The 24,365-nt window shown below is 38.7% G+C and overlaps 2 protein-coding genes and 1 non-coding gene across 4 annotated transcripts in view; 2 read left to right on the forward strand and 1 right to left on the reverse strand.

Moving 5' to 3' along the window:
* Positions 1-38: 38 nt before the first annotated feature.
* On the reverse strand, positions 39-112 carry trnai-aau (transfer RNA isoleucine (anticodon AAU)). The gene has a single exon. It is a non-coding gene; the product is annotated as a tRNA-Ile (tRNA).
* Positions 113-735: 623 nt separating this feature from the next.
* Positions 736-2,974, forward strand: LOC103143428 (tubulin beta chain-like). The gene is made up of 3 exons (XM_007559976.2): positions 736-883; positions 981-1,225; positions 2,109-2,974. Exons 1-3 carry the CDS (start codon positions 823-825, stop codon positions 2,919-2,921), a joined length of 1,119 nt encoding a protein of 372 aa, XP_007560038.1. The 5' UTR covers positions 736-822; the 3' UTR covers positions 2,922-2,974.
* Positions 2,975-5,460: 2,486 nt separating this feature from the next.
* Positions 5,461-24,365, forward strand: part of LOC103143429 (uncharacterized) — a 26,408-nt gene continuing 7,503 nt past the window's right edge. The window contains exons 1-9 of one of the 2 annotated variants that reach the window (XM_016675339.1): positions 5,461-5,761; positions 7,931-7,936; positions 11,550-11,605; positions 11,889-11,909; positions 11,987-12,262; positions 12,776-12,863; positions 13,631-13,857; positions 14,749-15,036; positions 17,553-17,731. In XM_016675339.1, coding sequence (XP_016530825.1) covers positions 7,935-7,936; positions 11,550-11,605; positions 11,889-11,909; positions 11,987-12,262; positions 12,776-12,863; positions 13,631-13,857; positions 14,749-15,036; positions 17,553-17,731 — 1,137 coding nt within the window. In that variant the 5' untranslated portion in view covers positions 5,461-5,761; positions 7,931-7,934. The remainder of the gene's footprint in view (positions 5,762-7,930; positions 7,937-11,549; positions 11,606-11,888; positions 11,910-11,986; positions 12,263-12,775; positions 12,864-13,630; positions 13,858-14,748; positions 15,037-17,552; positions 17,732-24,365) is intronic. The other variant, XM_007559977.2, reaches the window with a different exon arrangement.

The following is a 24,365-nucleotide window of genomic DNA, read 5'->3' on the forward strand; positions in this document are numbered from 1 at the left end:
TTTTAAGTGTTGACTTCCTTAACACTTTATATTTGCTTTGGCTAGTATGGGGATTGAACCCATGACCTTGGCGTTATTAGCACCACACTCTGACCAGCTGAGCTAACCAGCCATTCATGTTGTTGAGGTTTCATCGGTTTACTAAAAACTTAGATGATCTTGACAAATTCTAACGTTCAAAATGAATATGCATAAAAGTGTATTTTCCCACCTTATTTTATTTCGAAGTGTTGATTTTATTTGGAGGTGTTCATTGTATTTCACAGCCATTTTTATTTTGAAGTTTGTATTTTATTTTTCACCCTTTTATTATTCAGATTTGTTTTTTTTTCACACTTTTGCTATTTAAAGGTGTTTATTTTATGTTTCAACTTTGTTCAATCTCAGTGAATAAGGTATTATTTATGCATTAAATAATACTTAAAGTGTCTTGGTTGCATCATTGTTCACCACTTTCAACTCTGAATTCTGCAAGTCTGTTAATTTGTCTCCATCTTGTGGGGATGGATGATATTACATGAATTTGTCCAACCAAATTTGGTTTGGCAGAAATATTTGCTGACTATTTCATTATCACTGAAAATGATAATCCAACTTGAAATTTAAAATGAATTAAACTAATTTCAATACGATTTAGGCCTAAACATGATTGCTCAATAAATATTGTTTTTTTCATTTTCTGCTATTGTTGCTGTTAAATCACAACACTGCACAAAAATAAGTCTCATAAAGCAGATTTTTAATGTGTTTTGGTGTGTTTATGTGTGTGCAGGTGGGAAGTATGTACCCAGAGCCATCCTGGTGGATCTGGAACCGGGTACCATGGACTCGGTCCGATCAGGACCATTTGGCCAAATCTTCAGACCTGACAATTTTGTCTTTGGTAATTAATTAGTGGAACGGTTGTTGATCAGAATGTTAGTTTTAATTTTCTTTCATTCCATAGCTTTTCTTATAATATCGTAATAATTTGTTTTTAGGTCAGAGTGGAGCTGGGAACAACTGGGCCAAAGGTCACTACACGGAGGGCGCGGAGCTGGTGGACTCGGTCCTGGACGTGGTCCGGAAGGAGGCGGAGAGCTGTGAGTGCCTGCAGGGCTTCCAGCTCACACACTCCCTGGGAGGAGGCACCGGCTCCGGCATGGGGACCCTGCTGATCAGCAAGATCAGGGAGGAATACCCCGACCGCATCATGAACACCTTCAGTGTGGTTCCCTCCCCTAAGGTAACACACAGCGCTCTCCTAGCAGCTGCAGCAATCAGATCTTCTTATATTTTATCACATGAAACTCTCTGCCTCCTTCCTGATTTTGTCATTATTCATGTTCCGTCAGTACTTCGTCATATAAAATCAATATGTGTATGCTCAGTATACTTCCTCGCTGTTATTTATCTCTGATGGTTTAAAGCAAGAATCATCTGTTGAATTAATCGTCTCATTATTTCTTATCCTGTCAGTTTATTCTCTATTTGTTGATTATAACATCGATTGAAGTGAGGACACATTTATTATATAAACGTCTGGACATTTTTTTCACATACACTGATGGAATTAAGTTTTTTCATTCTGAGGATATACTTAATATTTTAAAGGTTAACATGATGTCAAGGAAAAGTCCTGATGGATTACAGAACTTTCTGCATCTTTGAGCTGCTTAAATCAGACAACAGCAGAAAAAAAATACCCTCAAATTTCCTTTCTGCCTTTAAAAAACACTTTGATGTGTTGTACACTGCAAAAACACAAAGTCTTACCTAATATTTTAGTCTAGTTTCTAGTGAAAATATCTTTTACTTTATTTCAAGTACACTTGAAATAAAACAAAACTTATAAGTATTTTTTCATCAAGATATAAGAGTTTTAGGTCAATAATTCCTTGATATTTAGGAAAAAGTTGTAGTTCCATTGACAGATTTTTTTCAGGTGTTAAAAGACATTTTTTCCATGAAAAATAAGTGAAAATTGCAAAAAAAAAAAAAAAATGCATATTTTTCCCTTTCGTAAGTAAAAAGGGAATAAAGTCTGACTCTGAGGAAACTAACAGGGGAAGTGACTTAGAGTAATTATAGAGTAATTGGATGTCATGGCGCCCCTGTCTCTGTCTCAGGTGTCTGACACGGTGGTGGAGCCGTACAACGCCACCCTGTCCGTCCACCAGCTGGTGGAAAACACTGACGAGACGTACTGCATCGACAACGAAGCTCTGTACGACATCTGCTTCCGCACGCTGAAGCTGACCACGCCCACCTACGGAGACCTGAACCACCTGGTGTCGGCCACCATGAGCGGCGTCACCACCTGCCTGCGCTTCCCCGGCCAGCTCAACGCCGACCTCCGGAAGCTGGCCGTCAACATGGTGCCCTTCCCCCGCCTGCACTTCTTCATGCCGGGCTTCGCCCCGCTGACGAGCCGCGGCAGCCAGCAGTACCGCGCCCTCACCGTGCCCGAGCTCACCCAGCAGGTGTTCGACGCCAAGAACATGATGGCGGCGTGCGACCCGCGCCACGGCCGCTACCTGACGGTGGCCGCCGTCTTCCGCGGCCGCATGTCCATGAAAGAGGTGGACGAGCAGATGCTGAACGTGCAGAACAAGAACAGCAGCTACTTCGTGGAGTGGATCCCCAACAACGTGAAGACGGCCGTCTGCGACATCCCGCCGCGCGGCCTCAAGATGGCCGTCACCTTCATCGGCAACAGCACGGCCATCCAGGAGCTGTTCAAGCGCATCTCGGAGCAGTTCACCGCCATGTTCCGCCGCAAGGCCTTCCTGCACTGGTACACGGGCGAAGGAATGGACGAGATGGAGTTCACCGAGGCCGAGAGCAACATGAACGACCTGGTGTCCGAGTACCAGCAGTACCAGGACGCCACGGCCGAGGAGGAGGGCGAGTTCGAGGAGGAGGCCGAGGAGGACGCCTGACGGAAAAACGCAGGGAGGAGATTAAAGGAAAGGTTGATAATGAAAGATATGTTCAAAAAAGAGAAGGAATAAAGCAGGTCGGAGGAGGTCAGAGGTCAACGGAAGAGGATTAGGGTCACTGGGGAAAACAAAACAGGAATTCTGACTCTGATCTCTTACATTTTATTCTCAAAAATCAATCTATCAAATTTATTTGTGTAGCACATTTCAGCAAAAAGACAGTTGAAGAAATCTGACTTTTTTTCCACATAAATCTGACTTTCTTTGTTTCTCTGAATTCTGACTTAAATTCTTAAGAAAATAAATTCTAATTTTTTTTCTCAGAAATCTCAGAAATTTAATTTTTTGAGACCAAAAGTCGTTGTTTTTTTTCTCAGTGGTCTTAATCCTCTTCTGTAAAGGTCTGAATTGGTGGATGGGCCAAAATTAGGAGAATCGTGCCAACTCGACCGTTTTCATATTTCCAATCCAGTTCGATCAGATCACAGAAACCAAACTGTTATAAACTAAAACACACAAATCTGAAACTCTCCAGTTTCATCATGTCACATTTAAGATGACGGTAAAAAATATATGACAAATTCATAAATCCATCTGATCTAATGGAAGAAAAAACATGTCTGCCTGATTTATCATTAATCATGTTACTTTGTCTAGCATACAGTTTTATCATTCAGTCGTTATTGTAAAAGTTTGAAGGATTTTCTCCACTTCTAAAATCATGAATGTTGTGAATTGTCCCCCTGAAGTTAACTGAATCCCAGCAGGAGAAACTTTTCTCTTTCAGGACTCATTGGCTTCAGAGTGGAACCATAAAGGCTTGATAAACTTAAAGGATTTCTGTTAGACGTCCTTATCTGCGGTTCTGATTGTATCGGGTCAAAAAGGTCTTCAGCCTTAAAATGAGCCTCAGAGATAAGAAGCGCAGCTCTTATCAACGTTCTGACATTCTTATCACGTTTGCAGATTCAGCTCGTTTGGGTTTAGAAGTTCAACATGATCAGAATTCAAAGAGGAAGTCGTTCTTTCTATTGATCAGATCGTCACAGTTGGTTCTGGTTTTGTGAAAGATAAAAAGTTCTGTTAACATCTCTGAACATCAGATACTGTTTTTATTCAGTTATTTCTGTACTGTTTACTCTGAGCCACTACAGTATTAATTTAGATCATTGCTTATGTTCAGTATTAAAAACCAACCATGTTTATTTCTGTCTTTGTTCTTTCCCCCCCAAATTCCTTTGGATCTGATTTGAGATCTTTACTGTGAAATATTTGGGAGAAATAAAAATGCATTTGTTGGGAAAAAACTTCCTGTACTGTCATGATGATCAAACTTCTTAATAATGATTATAAACTTTATTTAAAAAGGGGCTTTGCAGCATTTGAAGCTCTGTCCTTGTTTATTACATCAGCTAATTTGCATCTGTAGTCCCTTGACAGGTTACAAAAATAGATATACAATAATAGATTAAAACAGAAAATATAACGCTATAGGTTACCTTCCAGTTGCACTACACAGACAAGTGAAGACTCATACAGTTAATAATTACGTATCTGATCAGTGTTAACAGATGATTCAAGTTGAATTTTCTCAGAGTTTAAGTGTTTATGAAACCTATCAGAAAACTCTTTAGAGCAACAGCCAGATTTATTTTAAACAATTGAGAATAAAAGGTTCATTTTTCAAAGAATCTCTAAGTTGAAGCTACTTTGGGAGCATATTGTTTTTCAACCTAAAACACAAAATGATGCAGTTGTGATTTTTTTAACCTGCTCTGATAAATTAAACATGCAATATTTTAATGAAACAAAGGTTGAAGTTTTCCAAACTTCCAGGGCAAATTTTCAGTTTATTTGGTTTAGAAATTGTTCTAATTTAATCTGATAAACAAAATGAAACTTTAAAAAAAATCTACTAACCAAATTTAATATCATTATTCTGTTCTAGTCCTTCATGAGTAAAATGTAAATGGATGTTTGTAGTCATACTTACTATGAAATTAAAATAATAACAACAGTAATTTATGCTTAGCACGCTTAAAATAGAATGAAAATTCTCATACTAAAAAAGACAAAAGTGCAAACTGGAGAGCCACATTTGTGTTATTTTTGAACTGCATATAAAATTGTTCCAAGGATGACAAATGGACATCTCTGAATTAGAAAGGCCTTGTCAGTTCTGACTGATCAGCTTCAAATGGAAAATCTGGGGGAAAAAAATCCTTGAGCCTTGTTTATTTTATGGGAATTATTTGGAGGGGAAATCTGTTTTCTCCATTTAGTTTCTGTAATTCATTGTATTTTGCTGCCAACAAGATGCATTTCTGCACATCCAGCTGAATAAACAACTATTAGAAAGATTTACTGCGCTGAGGCGGAGCTGGTCACTGTTGGAGTTAATGAGATCTTAGAAAAAACAGAAGACTGAATCAGTCCTGCGTGGTGGTGAACGTTCATCCAAATAGTTCTAAATAAGAGGGTCAAAGGGCACTGAACCAGCTGTGACGTCAGAGCAGGTTTCCCTCCCTCTTCTGGGTCGGAACCCGGACAGTCAGTCTGCAGAAACCTGGATGGTGAACCGCAGAGCTTCTTCTTCATCTTATAGCTCCGACGATTCTGTCCGAACTTTCCCGACCGCGCCCGAGCTCGCAGCCCCCACACGCCCGACATCTACCGAAATCTTCGTCTTCATCCCGATCTTCCGCTCGGTTGAAGTGAGCTGTGTTCGGGTTGGGGGAGGTGGGGTGGACGACATTCATGAAATAAAGAAAAAAAAGGGTTTTCCATCATTCCTGAGCCCCTCCCAGCCCTCTGATCACCGGACCGAGGCTTTTATAAAGGTAATTACCATCATCTGTTTATGAATTCATATTCCAGCAGTAGATTTAGTCTCCAACAGGGAGGCGGTGGGTTAAATTCTGCAGCTTTTCTTGGCTGCTTTTGGAGTATTTGCTTGTGTTTAGCGGTGCCATATGGGGGATTCAGGGCGTGTAAACCAGCAGCAGCAACATTTCTGGGAATCTTCTCATAAGAAAAGATCACTTCATTCATGCGGAACTTTACATTTATATAGAAATAGACATAAATAAATAAATAAAATTGATACAGAAACCCAAGCAACGCTCACACAAAACCTCGTTAATTTCATTTAATTAGACAATTTTTCAGTTAAACTCATTTTAAATCTTCCATTTGGTTTTAAAGTGGTATAAATCCGTGTTTTTTCTCCACGTTTAGATGTTTCACGCATGTTTCCGGAGCTGCGGTGGGTTGCCATGTATGTTCGGGGTTTACCCATGCACCCTCCATGGGGGGTTTCTGGTCCACCCTGCTGGAAACGGTTACGCAATGCACTACGGCACTCATTAAATCTGCTGACTAAGTTGCTTATTTGTCACGTCGAACCGTCATTTAGAGCTGAATGTGAGCGAAGATGGATGACTGACAGGTTTTACAACACCTCAGAGAGAAATAATGAACTAAAATGCGTGTTTTTGTTCGCAAATTGGGTAGAAATTACAGACCTTATTGATTCTATTGTGTGTAATCTGTTCTGGATGCTCTTGTTTTGGCTGATCTATGAAGCTGGATGTGCAAACCTTCAGCCAGCATGTGTCTCTTAGAAACTGAAAATCCGAGTAGGAGGCGGAGGTGGAGGAGAGAGAGCACGCTTCACCCCTGAACATTAAAATATGCAACCTTGCATTCTTCATTCATCCTCTCTTCCGCTCCCATTTCCTCCATCTTCCATCTCCAGTCCAGATGCTGGTCACGACACACCCTGAGCTGCAGCCGCCGCCGCTGCTGCTGGATCTGGATCTGTGCTTTACACTGAGAGCATGGGGATGAAGGAAAAACATGGAAATAGGGAACAATTGGCTGAAAAGTATTCAAATCCCTTGAACTTTTTCCACGTTTTGTTTCGTAAATTCACAAAATTGTGTTTATATTTAGTAAGAGAGAAAAATGCAAAGTAGGTCATAATTGTGAAGTTCAAGGAATGTGACGTTTGCTTCTATTTTTATTTTCAAAAATACAAAAAAATAAATAAAATTTTTAGCTCCACCTCAATCTACTACATTTATTTAATTGCCTTTCATATATATTTATTTTACCATCATAAACTGTAATTTTGTTGCTCTTACTTCTTTGGAACATAGGTCAAACCGATCAGATAGACAGTGAGACCAGTTTTTAATTCAGTTCAGGCCATGGATTCTCATTTGGACTTTGACTAGGACGTTCTAAAAGGTGACTATGTTTTGATCTCCAGCTGTATGTTTATGTCCTGTTGGAAGGTGAAGATCTCCTCCAGGATTGTCCATCTTTTCCTGTCCCTGCAAAAAAATAAAAATGGCAGGAACATTTGGCTTTCTGGAAATTTCTGGACTCTACTAAATCTTTGGGTAATGTCTGAAAGCAAATGGTTTTATTTAGATGCATCAGACTAAAAGAAGCTGAAGTTGATATGTAAAAAAAAGAAGAAAGTCTACCTTTCTTTGCTCCAGTATCACATAACATCCCAATAAAATCAATGATAAATTATGTATCTTTTTTAAGAAAATGAGGACATTTTTTCAGAGTCAACACATCCTCGCCTTTTTCATTGAAAACCGGACAAAGAAATGAATCAGAGAACCACTTCCTGACCCTCCTTGATGCTTTTGGAACAACAGCTAATAATTCTGCAAGACTGAAGCCAATCAGATTAGCTGCAACGATAGAAAGTGCTTAGCGTTAGGATAAAGCATGCCGGAGCGTGAGTGGCTGTAGAGGATATTTAATATTAGTGGAGCTTATCTGCGAACCCAGAAACATCACACAGAGTGTCCTCTGAAGGACTCAGGAGGATAATTAACCCCAAAGGAGGGATTTAGGAGAATAAAGCTCGGTTTGAGCAGCAAGATAAGGAATAAAGACAGAGAGGAGCAGAGAGCTGACGCTGAAACGGGAGGCGGAGGAGAGGCACTTGAACGCATCGTCCAGGAAGGACTGATGAGATCAGACAGAGAGATGTGACCTCAGCGGCTCTTTGGACCAGGAGGCCGCTGCCTGTCACACACACCTCTGATCAGGTCATGTAGTGACACACACTGCAAACTGTGACGTTGTATTTAATGGAAAAAGATGAGTGAATATAACTCAACTTTAGTCAAGGCTTCGCTAGTAATCAATTAAACTAAGCCCTGTGTATTTTTGGGTGCAAAGTGAATTACAGTGTTCACTTTAATAGAATAAATTATGTAAAATTGACTTTACATCATGTTATAATTTTATTCTCTCATGAAAATCATACCAGCAATGTTGCCTTCATTCTTTCATGCATGTTTGAGGAATCATTGAATCTCCATGGCAACCATACAGCTGTACAAAATGCCTGGGTGGACCGAGCGCAGCCACTCAACTCCTTCAGACTAGCCAGCAGCAATTAGCAAACACCTGGCAGAACTTAGAATATGCTGAGCTTGTTATAGGAGCTACTTCTCAGAGCAAAGCTGGTAAAAACGTTGTTAAAGGGTCAATAGAGGATCGGTGTGGTTATGACTTCCTGAAGGCGGAGTTTCAAAACGAGCAGGAGTTTCTTAAAGAGACAGAAGCCCAATTTCAAGGCGTTAAATATCAAAGTCAAATTTCATTTTACTCATATTTGTTATATACAGAATTTTTTTATAACAGAATTTAATATAGTTACTTGATTGTGCTAAAATTAAAGGGGCACTATGCTACCCCTTTATTTTATTTTATTTTTTTTAATATTTGCACTAAATTCTTGATTTAAGTTGAGGGTCTGTGGAGACATTTTAAAAACGAAGTTCATTTGAGCTAGCGTGAAAGGGTATGTGACCTGGGGATTGGCTAGCAAGGTATCCCACAATGCACTGTGCCACCACCAGCAGCAGCAGCTGCAACAAATTAAACCACTTTTTTATTTGTCAGAAAAATTAGTTTTAAGGTGAAAATGTAGACTCCACAGCTGCTTCTATGCAGTCAGTTCATAAAGAATGAGCCTCTTTCACAGCTCTTATTAGCTATTTTTTACATTTATATCTGGATACATGAAACTGCATCATGAGTCAGTTGTATATTCATTTTCATTTTATTTTTCTGAAATAAAGTGAGCAAATTTTCACTGCTTTGTATATTATCTGATAAAGTTTGAGTGAAGAATAAAATAAAAAGCAGGAGCTGGGAAATGTTTCAATCAAGTAATTTTCTTTTTATATATTCAAGTTAAAATATGTTTTTTCAGAAAGCTTTGGGTTAATTTAAATATACAAAATGATTATGAGTTACAACATACACAGATTTATTGAAAATTGCACAAATGAATTCTACTTAAGCAGCTAATTTAATGAAAATGAAAACATTCTGAGGCAATGAGTTTGCATATATTTGTTAAGTAAAGGGAACTAATGAGGTTTTGCAGAGCAGCAGGATGACAGGAGAACAATGGCCGTGTTTAGACTCTGGGTTTCAGACGGAAATCAAACCTGCGGCTGAAGGAAGGCAGGTTAAAGCGTCCAGGAGCTTCGGTGGAAAGTGCTGCTCATCTGGCTGTAATTAAATCACAACCACTTGAACACACATCCATCTTTATTTTCCTGCATGCTGCCTTGTGCGGCCGCTCGCTGTGCCTCTTCCAGCTTTGTTTAAACCTCCTCTCTGACTTCCACTCAATACATGTCCAATTTGTACGTCTTTTCTTGCACATTTCCATAATCAGCGCTGACTTCTCATTTCCCCCTCAGACATACAGTTTTCTTTGTTAGAGATGTCAAACTTTTGATTCACATCCTTTCAAGCTCCCCAGCATGAATGCTCTTACAGGCAGTAAGGTAATGACTCCGTGGAGCATTAATGTAAAATGTATTCAACCTGCTTCACAGGGCGGCGATTAGAGAAATAAGCCAAGATTGCTGTGTTGCACCAAAGTGCTAAGAGGCTACTGAACAATATCAGCCTGTTCGTTCTGCAGAGACTCTTGAGAAAGCAGCTTTTACAGCTTTTCTGCTCTGAAAAATGCTTTTAAAAGACTTTTTCTTGACATTTCTGAACTCTCAAACCTTTGCCGTGTTTTTCGAACTTTTCAAAAAATATTCCACTCTACATTTACTTTTATTATAACATTAAAGTAAAACTCCCTTTTTTTCTTCCAGGAGAAATGGTAAAATAGGAGCTGAATAACTGATCATTATTTGGGGTCAATACTTATGGTTTTACCAGAGTGTGACCAAAATAACAGGGATGAAGCAGGAAGTTTAACTTCTTAAATGTAAAGCAAATGTTTGACAGAGTGAAACGTTGACTTGCATCCAGGAGGACCTGCTGGAATGATGAACTTAGTTGAAAATGTTAATATCCATTTGCAACATAAAGATGTAGATTTATTTGTTATGTTTTTATGACTGGCAGCACAATTACTGCTACAATCCCTGTAAAATAAATTATAATGTATTTTTGGTAAAATCCTGGTTTCCAGGAAATTCCTACAAATCCAGAATTTTCTGGTTCCGACTGAACCAGGGTTTATTTCTCTTGGGGCAAATGCCGGTTAAATTAATTTGTCTTAGAACAATACAAAGCAGGCAACGATGTTGGACATGAAGAAGCTGTCCTGCAGCTTTTAGATGGTTCAACACACCTTGATCAAAAGGTTAAATGGTCTCCAGGTTTACATAAAAACCTGGAGACCATTTACAGGAAGTGACTTACCTTCATCACACCTTTTTGAAACAGGTGTGATGAAGCAGAGAAACAACTAAAAGATGTGAGAAACAAACCGTGCAGGACTGGAGTTTGACTCCTTTTATCTAGAAAGGTCATTTTCTTTACTATTATATGTTCTTTTGCATTTTCTGTGATGGCCTTTATTTGCTAGATGAATTGTCTGTGTTGTAGCAGGATTGATGTGAAGTGAATGCAGTTCTCCTCACCTCCACCCTTTAGAAACTTTTAATCAGCTCAGCTCTAATAAAGTATTCTGAGTTATAGATTTTGTTGCCACCGGCTCTTGGCATCATCAGATGTTTGTTCAGGAAAATCATTTCATCCCATCCAGATTTTATTTCTCTTTTTGCATGAATAAAATAAGGCCATGAAAGAAATTTTAACATCAAACAAAGATAGCCTGAGTAAATATTGAAATAATTTTTGAAATGCAAACCAACCCAGCTCTACGTGAAAAGTCATTTTTCCCTAAACCTGTCTGTCACTTTTTGCCTGCTTTAGTTTGCAGAATAGTTTTAATTCAGTCATATTTGAAGGTTTTTAGATACGGCTTCTTTAAATACATCATTTTACAGCATTTCAAACAGACTAAGACCAGACTTTGACTAGGCCAATCTGTGTTATTCAAGTAATTTAGTTATTGTTGAGCTTAAAGTCACAAATTGATGACAGAAGGTTTTTCTTTAACTTTTTCTGTCCTTTTTCATGCAAATGTAAATATACGTTTCTGCTGCACAGAGCATTTTTAAATTGAACCAACTGATGCTCCAGTTGTTACATAAACTGATTAGTACGTCTCATGAAGCAGAGTTTGTGTTTTCTGAAGGTCTCGTTGGAGCCATACTGATGCTAAAGAAGTCTTTATTTGCTGTTAATTGTCTGCGTCTTTCTGTTTTGCAGGCAGTCCAAGATGAAAGCAGTCGTAGCGGCGGTACTTAGCGCCGTGTTCTGCACCGGTAAGCACAAACAGAATCAGGAGCCCAGTTCAGATAAATGAACGTTTGAAACCAACTTCCTTCAAAACCAAACTTAATGATTTACATTAGAAAAAAACTCACAGCTCATTTATGTTGCAATCTGTTTCATTTCCTCTTGTTTGCCTTGTTTCGTTATGAAACATTGTAATCAGCCTATTTTTAGACAACATTTACATTTCAAATGTTTTCATGTTTAATGTGGAAGTTGTTTGGTTTTCAGAACAAAGGAGTTGATTTTCTGTTTTCTGTCTTTCTCTTCCAGTTGTGTCAGCATCTTCCAGAGGTAACAATACTCGTTTGGATGATAATGTTTGAATAAAATAAACTTTTTGAAAGCTAACCGCTTCCTGTTTGCATCAGTCAAAGAGGAAAGGAGGACGGCCTTCTTCGGCGAGGACGTCCACATCGAAGTGCCGTCGTGGAGCGACCCGGAGGTCGTGTTCCGACCCAGAACCAACAGCTCCTACGAGGTTCCTCTGCTCCAGGCGGGCCGGGTGACGAACCCGAACAAGACCGAGCTCAACGCTCTGGGCCACCTGGTGCTGAAGGACGTGCAGGAGGAAGACGAGGGGCTGTACATCATCAGAAGCAGCAGAAATGTCAGCATTTCCAAAAACCTGGTCCTCAGCGTGAGGGGTAAGGACTGAAACTCTGCTGCTCCTCCAAAAACTGGACATTTTCTGCTAGTGTTTGACTCATTAAATACTAAATTATGAACCTATTCTTTGTGAAAAACCACCAGATTCAGTTGCTTCCAGGAATCAGCTCATGTCTGTGAAAAATGAAACTATTATTCAAGTTAATGATGTCGAAACTCTGCTGGAAGCTAATTTATCGCCTTCGATCCTCCTGTGAACTCAACAACATCCTGAAAATCCATTAAATGATTACAAAAAGAAAAGTTATGAATGGCTTAATTACCAACTGCATCAAGTAATTATCTAAAAAATAATCAACAGCTTTTTGTGTCTTTAAAGGAATGTAATCAAAACTGATTATGTGGCAAGGATTATTATTTAATCCCTGGAGATTTCTGGAAACATTTATTCCGTTATGAGTCGTTAGTCCAGCTGACTGTCAGCATAATATGAGTGATTTTCAGCTTTTCTCCACGTTTCTCTTTATCTTTAATCTTGTGTTGTCGGTCAGACTGCGTTTTGGAGCAGGTTGTAAAGTATGGAGAGACGTACATCATCCACCTGAACCAAATCGAAGGTCCGATCACGCTGGAGTTCAGGTACGCCAAGCAGAACTCATCTCTAACAAACATGGAGTCAAGTTGGGCCATTTTTACACATTTTCATCTAAACTGGAGGACTGCAGATCAAACCCTCTGAGTTTTGGACGCATCCGGCTCCAGCACACCTGGATCACAAGAACCTGGTTAGGAGCGGGCAATAAGAACTTTAAGTTTTATCACCATAGTTTTTGGTGCTATTGTGATAAAAGTGACAATCAGAAATATTAATTTCTAATTTGTTAGGTAACTGTAAGGCGGTGGCTGCATGATACGACAGTCAAATTCAAATTCTGCTCTTGAGAAACATGTTTATGTTTAATGAGCTTCTTTAAAACACCAGTCACATAAATAAGTGTAACTACACTTCACACAATAATTGCATTCAATCCTATTTTCAAATATATTGATAATTATTGATTCAACTTTACTGAACAAACAGTGGAGAAAATAGTAAAACGAAAAATAACAACATGGACATTTTTGGGGAGTTTTAGATATTATTAGTTTGAATTTATTGCATCAATAATACATCAAAATTGTGACAGTGATAAGAATGATAAATGACATAATAAATGGCGGCTCCTGGACCTGGTCATTAATGCATCATGAATATAACAGAACGGATCCACTTGAGGACTGGAGTTGCAATGCAGATCTCTGATCGAAGCCATTCAAATCTGGGTCACACAAATGTATAAATGTTTGCATTTTAAACTTCTTTGTTTTGGTTGAACATCCTCCTCTCTGTGGTTTGTGGTTTTTAGGCCCAGCCTGGTCAGAGTCAACCAGACGATGGTCCCTCACACCTCGGAGCCGCCGTCGGTGATCCTCTACAACCAGAGCGCCGTGTTGGGGGACGACTACGCCGGGCGCCTCAGCGTGTCGGACAGGCAGGTGGTGCTGCACTCGGTCAGGATGACGGATGAAGGAAGCTTCACGGTTCTGGACCGGGACGGTCACACCAAGACGAGGACCTGCCTGAATGTCAGAGGTCAGGAAATCTGACACAGCCGAAGCTTTCAACGATAAAATCTGATCCTTCCTGTCCAAAAATGTCTGATATTTAAATGTTGACTTTTAAGAATCAAAGCCATGCTGCTTTGCAGATAACTTACTTTGAAAAGCAAATCATCAAATCAGGACATTTCTGCATATTTATAGGCTCTAAGTCATTGATTATCATCTTCCTGCTCATAAACTCATAATAATTAGAAGTATAGAGAAACTAATTTATCTGTAGGTATTAAAAACTATGTATCAGAAGAAAGTCATGAACGTGGAGAGAGAGAGAAAACAGCTGAGAGGACTGAGCTGGTTTTCCCAATGCTGACTGGTTACAGAATAACAGCAGGTTCAGAGGTTGAAAGGTCAACGCAAACACAGCGCGTCTGTATGTAGGAAGAAAAGAGTTGAAGAATGACAGATTGTTAACTCGTATAGGAAATGTTTCCTGAAGGCAGAAAGAGGTAATTTATCCCACTGGATGCTGAGATGGTCAATCAATATCTGCACTGGAGCAACAGAAACAAGCAGAGACTTTATGTTTCCTTTTCTTCTAACTGGTGGTAAGAGTTCTCCTTTTTCCACCAGTTTTCAGCTTAAAACTAATGATGATGCCAAATGAGAAAATTACTAAATGTATACAAGTTTGAGGCATCTGATTTTATTTCTTTTTTGTCCTACGTGGCTAAACAACTAAACGAATTATGACCATATTATTTATTCATTCTGACTTACTGACCTCTCCATGAGGGAAACATTAAATTAGTGTGAATTGTTTTGCACCTATCATGATGTTTTCTGGTGAGCCCTCATCTCCAGTGTGTCTGTAAATCAGATTATTTAAATCTCCATGTTCATATTTTCTCCTTTTCTCCTCCAGATCACCAGAGTTTCCTGCATTTTGCCTACGGAGAGAACCTGAAGATGAAACTCTTCCTGCACTTCTCCAACCTCAACGTGGTCTACAGGTCCAAACTGGACCACCAGGACCGGGTCATCGTGAACCAGGGGGTTCTGGTGGCGCCGCTGGACCCGCAGCTGGAGGGCCGGCTCACTGTGGACGGGTCGGAGCTCGTCATGAAGAAGATGCACCCGGCCGACACTGGGCTCTTCAAGGTCACCGACCTGGCTGGCTTTACTGTGGCTCACATTTACATAACCGTGGAAGGTAATAAAATCTCTTTAATGTTACATTTATTTAAATGTACAGATGATCTGAAAGATTTTATGTTCATGAACCTGACTGACTGCACTGAAAAAAACACAAACTACTACAAAGTCTTTTGGTCTGGTTTCTAATGCAAATATCTTAGCACACATGGAATAAGACAAAACTAATTTAGAAGGAACTTTAGCACAACATAGGAGCTTGTTTTATGTCAATAATTCCTTAATATTGATGAATAAGTAGTTACAAGTGAAGATATTTTCCCGTGTCTTGTTCCACTTGCAGATCCTACATCATGCTGAAAAGTGACTAAATTGTCTTATTTCAAGATATTTTTTACTAGAAACCAAACCAAAATATCTGTGTTTCTTCTGTGTTCAGATAAAACAATCAAAATGCTCTTTAATTCACGTTTTTGGTTTTACAATGAGGTTTTATTGAAAAGTGACACCTTTCACTTTATTTACATTTAATTTTTGCATTGTAATTATGGTTCAGAAACTATAGATGAGGATGAGCCATTAAAGTTTGTATGCTTCCAAAATTTCACTCAGAAACAGAGAAAAGTATAAATAAGTACTAAATTAAAATCCTGAGAAAATTAAAAGTTTTGTGAATCAGGATGATATTTCAGTGACATCCTGCATCTCTCCATAGCTTGACCCTCCTGACCTCTGGGTCCTGTTGTGGACTCCCTGGGTAGACGTTAGGTCGTCATGGAGACAGGAAGGTCTCCTGATTATACATGTCAGCTGTGACCCAGTCGCTGCAGGTCGGTTTGAGCGTCTGTGGACAGACTTTTGTCTCAACCGTTTGAGGAGCTGCTGTTTGTTTCCAGGCTCTATGGAAGCCCAGGCGTTCCATAAGGCGTTCTGCCGACTCTGTAATCCATCTGATTTTAGATGATAATCACAGCGGTGGGGTCATGTGACTTTTCAACACGTGCAGATTTATTACGTTTCCACCCTCCGTCTGGGTGTTTTCTTTCTTTTTGTCGGTAACTGGAACCCCGGTGAGTCACAGCGTCCTTCGTTTTTAGTTCCTCTGCCTTCAAGGACAACTCAGCCATAAATATGACAGATTACAATCCGGCTGCAGAGGTTATGCTGTATTGATTAAAAAGGAAAAAAGAACAAAACATTTGTCTCACATCTGCTATGTAACTTCTTGTCATTTCGTCCCTCCTGCCTTCGGGGAACCTTCTGTTTGCTTTTATATATATTTAGCAGAGCCATCTGTAAGCACATCTCCATCTGTGGCTCTGAGATGCTAACCGGCCGCTGCTGCTCCTCGTTAAAGGCCCTCGTAAATGCAAAAATCAATCTCGGAGCAGATGTAACTGAATCTGGGGTCTTACATTAAAATTCATCTCCACATGTGTCCCAGGTGACCTCTGGATCGGATGTCACCTTCCTGCTCTCCATGCAAATAGAATCAAATCTGATTCATGACCTCAGAACCACCTCAGTTCTCCTGAGGTGGTTCTGTTTGGTTTCATGATGTAGAAACCATCATGAAACCAAACGTCTTCTATTTGTTAGAAGACTAACAAATAGAAGACGTTAAAATTTAGCTGCTGCTTAGTGAAGTTAGATCAGTGGTGTCCAACATGTGGGTCGGGGGCCATTTGCAGCTCTTGGAATAATGTTTTGCGGTCCCAATAGTCTTTTGGCTGAATACAACTGAATACATCAAGGGTTTGTGAAGAAAGTCCTCATTGTTGTTGCTCAGAATAATAAGTGAAAAAGATTTTCTCAACCAATGAAGTGCAAAAAATTGGACCCTTTTTGTTTTATGATAATAGGTTTAATTTATTGCTGAACATCTTAAAAGAAAATAATTCACAATTACGTGTTTTTGCATTTTTTATAAAAGTAAAAACAAAATGTTTTACCCCTGAGCAGATCTGGGTAGAGTTCCCACAAATTGTACTCAACTAAGAGTAAAACTACTTCATCATATTTTTACTCAAATAAAAAGTATCCATCCAAGTAATTAAGAGTAAAAATGACGACTCAAGTCATAACTGAGTAACTGATCAAAACATTAATAATTTAAAAATACTACATAATCGGACGCACCAAATATGTGCAGAGATACACCAAATACAGAGACATTATGTGAATATTTAGGGATTTTAAGGACAAAAATGACAATAATTCATATTCATAACTTATTTCCAAAAAAAATTTTTCCAGATAAATTTATTTCAATATAAAACTTTAAGAAAAAGTTGCAAGTGTGTATCTATCTGGTGATTCTTTGGTTAAAACAAGGTTATTATGAACTTAGTCACTGAGGTAGAAACTTTTCTCGAGTAGAGATACTTCACAATAAAGTTACTCAAATAGGAGTAAAAAGTAAAGCGTAGTAAAAATACTCCTAAAGTAAATGTCTGGACACCTCTACTTTAGACTTTCAGAGATCAAATTCCTCTTGTGTTCATCTCTAATGTGAAGGATCCAGGCCTGTAGATGCAGAAGACTGATTGTTTCCTTCATCTCTCTCGTTTCCAGCCTATAAGATGGCTCCTCTGGCTGTTGCCATCCTGTCCATGCTGGGCCTGATCGCCTTCATGCTGCTGGTGTGCCTGCTCTCCTGCCTCTATAAAATACATAAAAGAAACGAGAAGAACAAGAAGCTGACGCTCATCGCCCAGCAGGCCGGCAAGACAGAAGGGGAAGCTTTCCGACAGGTAATTTTCTGCAGTTATGTCTATTTTTGCAACAGTTAAAGTGAGGAATGTTGGAGACAGAGAGCGGGTTCTGGTTCAGCTGGTTATCCAGACGGAGTGAGGTGCGTGATGGTTTGAGGGGATTAAAGGTAGAGGAAGGCTCTGCTCCTGCTGTGGGAGTCAAGATGGCCGGCTTCGTCTCCTGCAGAGCCGGTCCTGATGAGAGCCAAATTCAGCAGAACATAACGACTGAAGAGGAGCCAGGGAAGAGTTATCCTGCCTCCAGCCTCCTCGGCTCCTGCTGAACTCGACTGCAGAGGGGGAGAACGGCCTTGAAATCCCGCCCAGGCAGGTTCAGCGCTGGGAGATTGTTTTCCAGGCTGCAGTCTGAACACGGCTTACAGCCATCTGCCAAAGAGACATCCTGGTGGCTACACTCCCTCAATGTCTCTTCATAACGGAGAGATGGTGAAGATGGGAGTAAAGTGTGAGCAGTGAAGCCATTGTTGGGTTTTAGAGTGTGGACTGATGCAGACAAACAACAAACTGTTTGGACCTGAGTGGAGAGCAGGCCGGCGTTCTGTCGGTTTGAAAACTGGATGCTGTTATGATTATGTTTGGATTTTGATCACTTCTGAATTCTTTATTACTATCTAAAATGTTCTTTAATGAAAGATGCCATATAAGTTACTTTCTTTATGTTTTTTCCTGGCTAAACTAGCCTCACTGTGAGATTCTGTGCTTCCCTAAACTAAAGCGACTCTGTCTGCTCCAAGCTGTAGATATGATGCAGGTATGATACTGACTATTCATAAGTACCTCCCACAACCACACTTTAAAGAAATCAATCTATATTTTTAAGAGCCAGAAGTCAAGTGAAACCTCATATTTAATACTGAGTTATTGAGTTCTTATTATGAACTGCGTATATTTTTTTTCTTTATCCAGTTTCTGAGAAAATCAGCACATTTCTGCTCCGAGCTTCATGATTAGCTGACAAATTAACATGAATTTATTCATTTTTGACAAGAGTTCAACACCCACCAGGAAACATTTGATTTTTAGTTTGCTCAATTGTTCATGACTGATTGTAATTTTGTGCTGCTAATCAGCCTTCAGAGCAGGTGTTTATTCTTTAAATGACAACCTACGTACCACAAAAGAGGCTTTTTAAGGCCATTACCATGTTTTATGCTTCTTTAAATGTTAATCTTGAATAAAAACGAGTTATTATCTTTTCCTTTGTTGTCCTGCTTTATGCAGGCTGATTAACTGATTTGGTAATTTGAAGTTGATGCTGATTATTCACCGAAATAACATCTGAAATTCAAATAAATGGCTCACCTTTTAAAGAGCACCTAAACATCAGGAGCATAAATTAATCATTATTCTGAACAACGGCGGTATTATTCAAACACTATAGGCTTAATAAAAAACAGTGCAGCTGTTGAATAAAAATGAATAAATATTCAATATCTATAGAGATTAATCTTAAGAGTAAATCCATTTAAAATCTCAACACCAAAACTCAGCATTTTGACATAATTACCAATTAGTGGGAACTATTCTCCAAAGCTTTTTGTTTAATTTTGAGTGCCGTTTGAAGTTGATGTTCCCCTCATTCCTCAAGCAGTCTTCACAGCAAATGTTGCTTGAAAGTAATTGAATCTTCAGAGCAATTAAAAAGCCACTGCAGGCAGAAGAGTCTCATCGTAAACAACAGCAGCCGCAGAGACTGATTGCTTCGCAGGGGCGATTAGGTTATGCCAAGTGTTTGCAATAATGATATGCCACATTACAAGCTGAGATTATTTATGTCACACTTCAGGTCACAATTGTTCTGGGATCCAAGTTAATAACTGCTTCAGACTTTACGAACGAGAACCATGGCAGACATCTAACCACCAAAACCCAACAGAATTAAGCAGATTTAGTGACATCAGTGAAGGTGATTTGTTTCTGTTCCTGTTGTCACTTCCTCACAACTTTAGCTCCCTGTATTTGTTTTTTGATAGGAACAGCTGTGTGTGCTAATACAGTCTCATTTTATTTCTTATTGCAGCTGTTTTAACACAGTTTAAGTTACTTCATGCCCAACATATATTTCCGTTTTTATCCTATTTAAAAATAATGTTTTTACTAGCTATATGACATATTTCATTGTTTGCCTTTAACTTTGTTGTGTTGTTTTTTACTTTGCTGTCCTAATTTCTTATGCATAATATTTTAAATATGTAGAAAAGAAAATTACATGTTGGATTAAACTGTTTTATGGTTTGTTTAATGCATTTTGATTCCAAAAAGATGAATTTTTTTAAAGTTAATGTTGGTGCTAACACGTAGCTTACTGTGCACCAACTGGCTTGAAAGCTAAGATGGAGAACAATGCCACACACTTTTTTATAGTAGTGTGTGTGGGAAAACAAGGAGATTTTCTTATTGATGTCAGTAATCAGGCTAATTACTATTAGCAAAACAAGCTAATAGCTAAAGTTTTTAATATTTTCTGATTCAGACGTTATATTTACTGACCTCTATTAATATAATGACTAATGAGTTAGTTAGTGAGGTTCTAGTTACCAAAGTAGAAATAAACTGTTATAAACTGTATTTTATGTGCTTGAAAAGAACAAGAAGCTTGGCTGACATGTTTACACTGAAGTTCTAGTTAGACGAACCTCTGACTGTCTAAAACATTTTTTTACTTGGAACTCTGAAATTACAGCTTCTTAGAATAAGAATCAGCTTTACATTAAAAATCTCTACATATGAATAAGAAATTTGACTTTGATGTCACTTTATTTTCAATGTAAAGACATGGAAAATAGAACTGGCCACTAACATACATAATCCATGCCAAATTTAGTTTTTTACATTAAACGTCCTTATACGATAAATCAAGGTTTTCTTTCTTTCCAGGTTGTCAAATATTTATCTGCAGCTTTAGCTTCAAAGTTCTCGGCTCTCAAACAAGATCTTAACTCTTCTTAAAGTAACTTTGTTGAAAGTTGTAGTTTTGCTTAAACTTTCACTTCTTTTCTGTGATTTGGCATTTTAAGCTGTTCTGCTAAGAAGCAATTTAAGTTCTTCAGCTAACTGACGTTTCACCTTCAGCCATCTTTTCTGCTTCTTCAGCAGATTTTGTCGAGTTCATTCAGCTCAGAAAATGTAATTTCTCTGGTGTCACAGTTGTTTACGTCCCGTTTCCAAAGTTTCCCCTGCACTTTGTGCGTTCAGCTGTCAAATCTTGCATTTTTTGTGTGCAAATATTTTAAACTCAGCAGTGACTCATGTGATTTTCTTCCAGGCATCATAGTTTATGAAAGTAGTAATTTGAAAACTTACCTTTAGTTTACTCCCCACATGCTCTCTCTGCTTGTGTAACTTGTGTGTCTTCAGTGAATGTTTAAAGTTTATTAATCTGACACGATGAATTTGCTGATATTATCTTTAGAAAAGAGGCTTTCTTGCACTCGGATGGATGTTTCTGATTTCCAGGCTAATGTTGTTGCATATTCATTACCTTCCTGCTCTGACATTAAGGAGCTTCAAACGGCGCCTCTTCTTGGTGAGAGATTTGTGTTGTGGCCTCCTCTGGTTTCCTCTCCTCCTCCTTCGTTTTGATATTCAGAGTCGTGCTGCTTTTGTGCCAAACAAGTTCCTTAAACCAACTTTTTTTCTATGACAAACTTTCTGGTGGCTGTCCCAGAAATGTGAGTGTTCAGTATCTTTGAGCCTGTTTGCGATAAAATAAAGCCATTAAAGATATTGAGCACTTAATGATTCCTGCAGAGCCAAGAGAAACTGCAGCCATCAGTCGTAACGATGGAGCAGATGTTGATTGAAGACCTAATTTGACAAAAAGTCAATGAATTACGTGAAGCAGATCTGGCACTGAGTCTTGAAACAAAGCGTCTCTGTTATCCTGATGGACTCGTCAGGATTCATGCGGCCATCAGCGGCATCAGCTCTTCATGCAGCTGCACACGTAACCAGCAGTGAGGGGCAGAAAACAAAGTTAGAAATCAATATGAAATAAATTATTTAATGAGGAGTTTATGCATCGCTGTTTTAATGGGTGAAGACATGCGGAGAATTCGATTCGCTTCTTTAGAATAACGTAGCTGCTTCTCTAAAGGCCTGTGGTTTAGTGGAGCCGATTAGGAAAAAATATGGCTGAATATTATTAATCTGATGAAAGAATTGTTCTAAACAGAAGAATTTTGTTTTTAGTAGGAATAAAATCGTGAAAAGTCAATCATGGTAGTTATTACATCACCTCTCTGGACCATTTTTAGTTGTGAAAAAAGTCTATATTTCTTTTAAACAGAATCCATTGATGTGCTTCATTCGTGGCTTTTCCACTGTGAATGTTCAACTTTAAAAGAAAACATAGAACAATCCCACCTTTGTCTTGATTTTGATGAGAAAGTATTAGAGCCACCAGCAGATTTTTTCATTTATAACACAGACAACATGTCTTCATACAAGTGAAATAATCTGCTAGAGATTTATTAGTCCAATGGATGGCAGGTTTGATGGTTAGAAAAACAAGAACCAGGTCTGACGGCAAGGCGGAAAACTAAACAAGCTATCGATTTGTTCAGATTCAACTTTAGTTTCAACAAGTTTTTTTTATTTTATCAGGGATTTATTTGTCAGTCAGCAGATTAATGAGTTTAATTTAAAATCATTTTGAAGGTTTTAGCTCATGTAGCATTGAGGGGAAATTAGAAAGCAAAACAGGTTTTAAAAAAGAAACACAGAAATGAATGTCGGCATCAGTGCAGCAGAAGGTAAACGTGTTAAAAGGTTTCACCTCTAAATGAAATGAAGACCAGCAGGAAACGGGTCAAATTCAACCCAGAGTCAAGGATCGACGAATTTAATGGGAGTTTCTATATTTTTACTGTTTTGTTTGGAAAAAATGAAGCTTTTCATATTTGAATGCAGTTTCTGACCTGCTATCCGGACCAGAAGGTGCTGGTAATACTCCATAAAGCCTCGTCCAACTTTTCTAAGCAAATTTATCTCTTTTCCAACCATTAAAGTCAAATATATTTATACATCCACAGACTGTGAAAATATCAGGAAGTATAGTTTAAACTGTTAAATTATTTTTCACACCCGTCTCTTATTAAGCATCAGAAGAATATTTAACTTTTTCTTTCCCTCACTGCTCAATCAAAAGCCAACAATCTGCAGTTTTTCAGAAACAGTTACAGTAACCAATAAGCTCCAATAATCATCTGGTTTTGCACACATTTCTATCCGCAGTGTGTTGTAAAAAGATAAATCATGATGTAAATGTGTGAGTATAAGCTCTGATTTAAGCTTGTTGTTGTTTTAACAGGGGAAACTGTTTGTGCTGTTTGTTCTTTGGTGTGTTTGTCTGTTAATATTGTATTAAATGTTAAGAAGTATAAAAGTAAAATCTGCAGCTTTAAAGGTTTTATAAAAACTTCCTCGTTGTTAGTGAATAGCATGTCAGGATTTTTTAACTTGTTTTAAACCAACTTTTGTGCATTTGACCTCAACTTGGGTTTCTGTTGTTGGAGAAACTCAGTTTCTGGCTTATTGTTTAAAATCTGATGCAACAAAACACTGAGCAAGAGAATAAATTCACACAAAAGCAGAATTATTCTCACTGCTAATTTTGAAATCATTGTTGAGGCCACAAATCTTTAAGTTTGGTTGTTTTGAACCAATATGTCACATTTTTTTAACCCTTGTGTGTGTGAGGACTGAGGCAAATGATACAAGTTTTACGTGTCGGTTGGACCCCATTTGGAAACACAAGGGTTAAAGTCTGTCCTTGTTTTTACCTCCAAATTCAACCAAAAACATTTTACAGCTTTGAAGCTTCAAATCTGTATTAATTTAGATTATTTTAGCTTCATTCATGTCCTAAAGCAGGCGTGTCCAACTGTGTTCAACTCTTAAATGCATCAGTTCTCCAACACACCTGAATAAAACGGCTCCATTCCCTCATCGGCAGTCTGGAGACGGGCAGTAAAGTGACATGAAAACCAAAAACTAATCAGATGGAGCAGCTGTGGCCAGAAGAACAGCTGAGGGAGGAGAATAATTAAAGCAGAAGCTGAGATCAGACTGGGAGGAAGTGGAACCAGAAGAGACAAAGACAAACAGGATCTATGAAGCTGAACATGAAGGAATGAACTGATGTAACTGGAAAAGAGGGAAAACGATCAGATTGATTAACATTATGATCACAACACAAACTAAAACCAAAACCCAAACATCATGGATGTGACAAATGTTTCCTGATTGGTTCAGGTTTTAAACGTTAAAGCTGCAGGTTTTTCAGTTTTTATTGTCTTTGTGCAGTCGGTGTGTTTGTTTGTGAATTCTTGTGTTCTGTGTGTGTGTTCAGTGTGTGTGTGTGATCTGTGTGTGTGTTCAGTGTGTGTGTGTTCAGTGTGTGTGTTCAGTGTGTGTGTGTGATCTGTGTGTGTGTTCAGTGTGTGTGTGTGTTCAGTGTGTGTGTGTGTGTTCAGTGTGTGTGTGTTCAATGTGTGTGTGTTCAGTGTGATCTGTGTGTGTGTTCAGTGTGATCTGTGTGTGTTCAGTGTGTGTGTGTTCAGTGTGTGTGTGTTCAGTGTGTGTGTGTTCAGTGTGTGTGTGTTCAGTGTGT

Source organism: Poecilia formosa, unplaced genomic scaffold (genome assembly GCF_000485575.1).
Source record: "Poecilia formosa unplaced genomic scaffold, Poecilia_formosa-5.1.2 Scaffold112, whole genome shotgun sequence".
Classification (NCBI taxonomy): Eukaryota; Metazoa; Chordata; class Actinopteri; order Cyprinodontiformes; family Poeciliidae; genus Poecilia; species Poecilia formosa.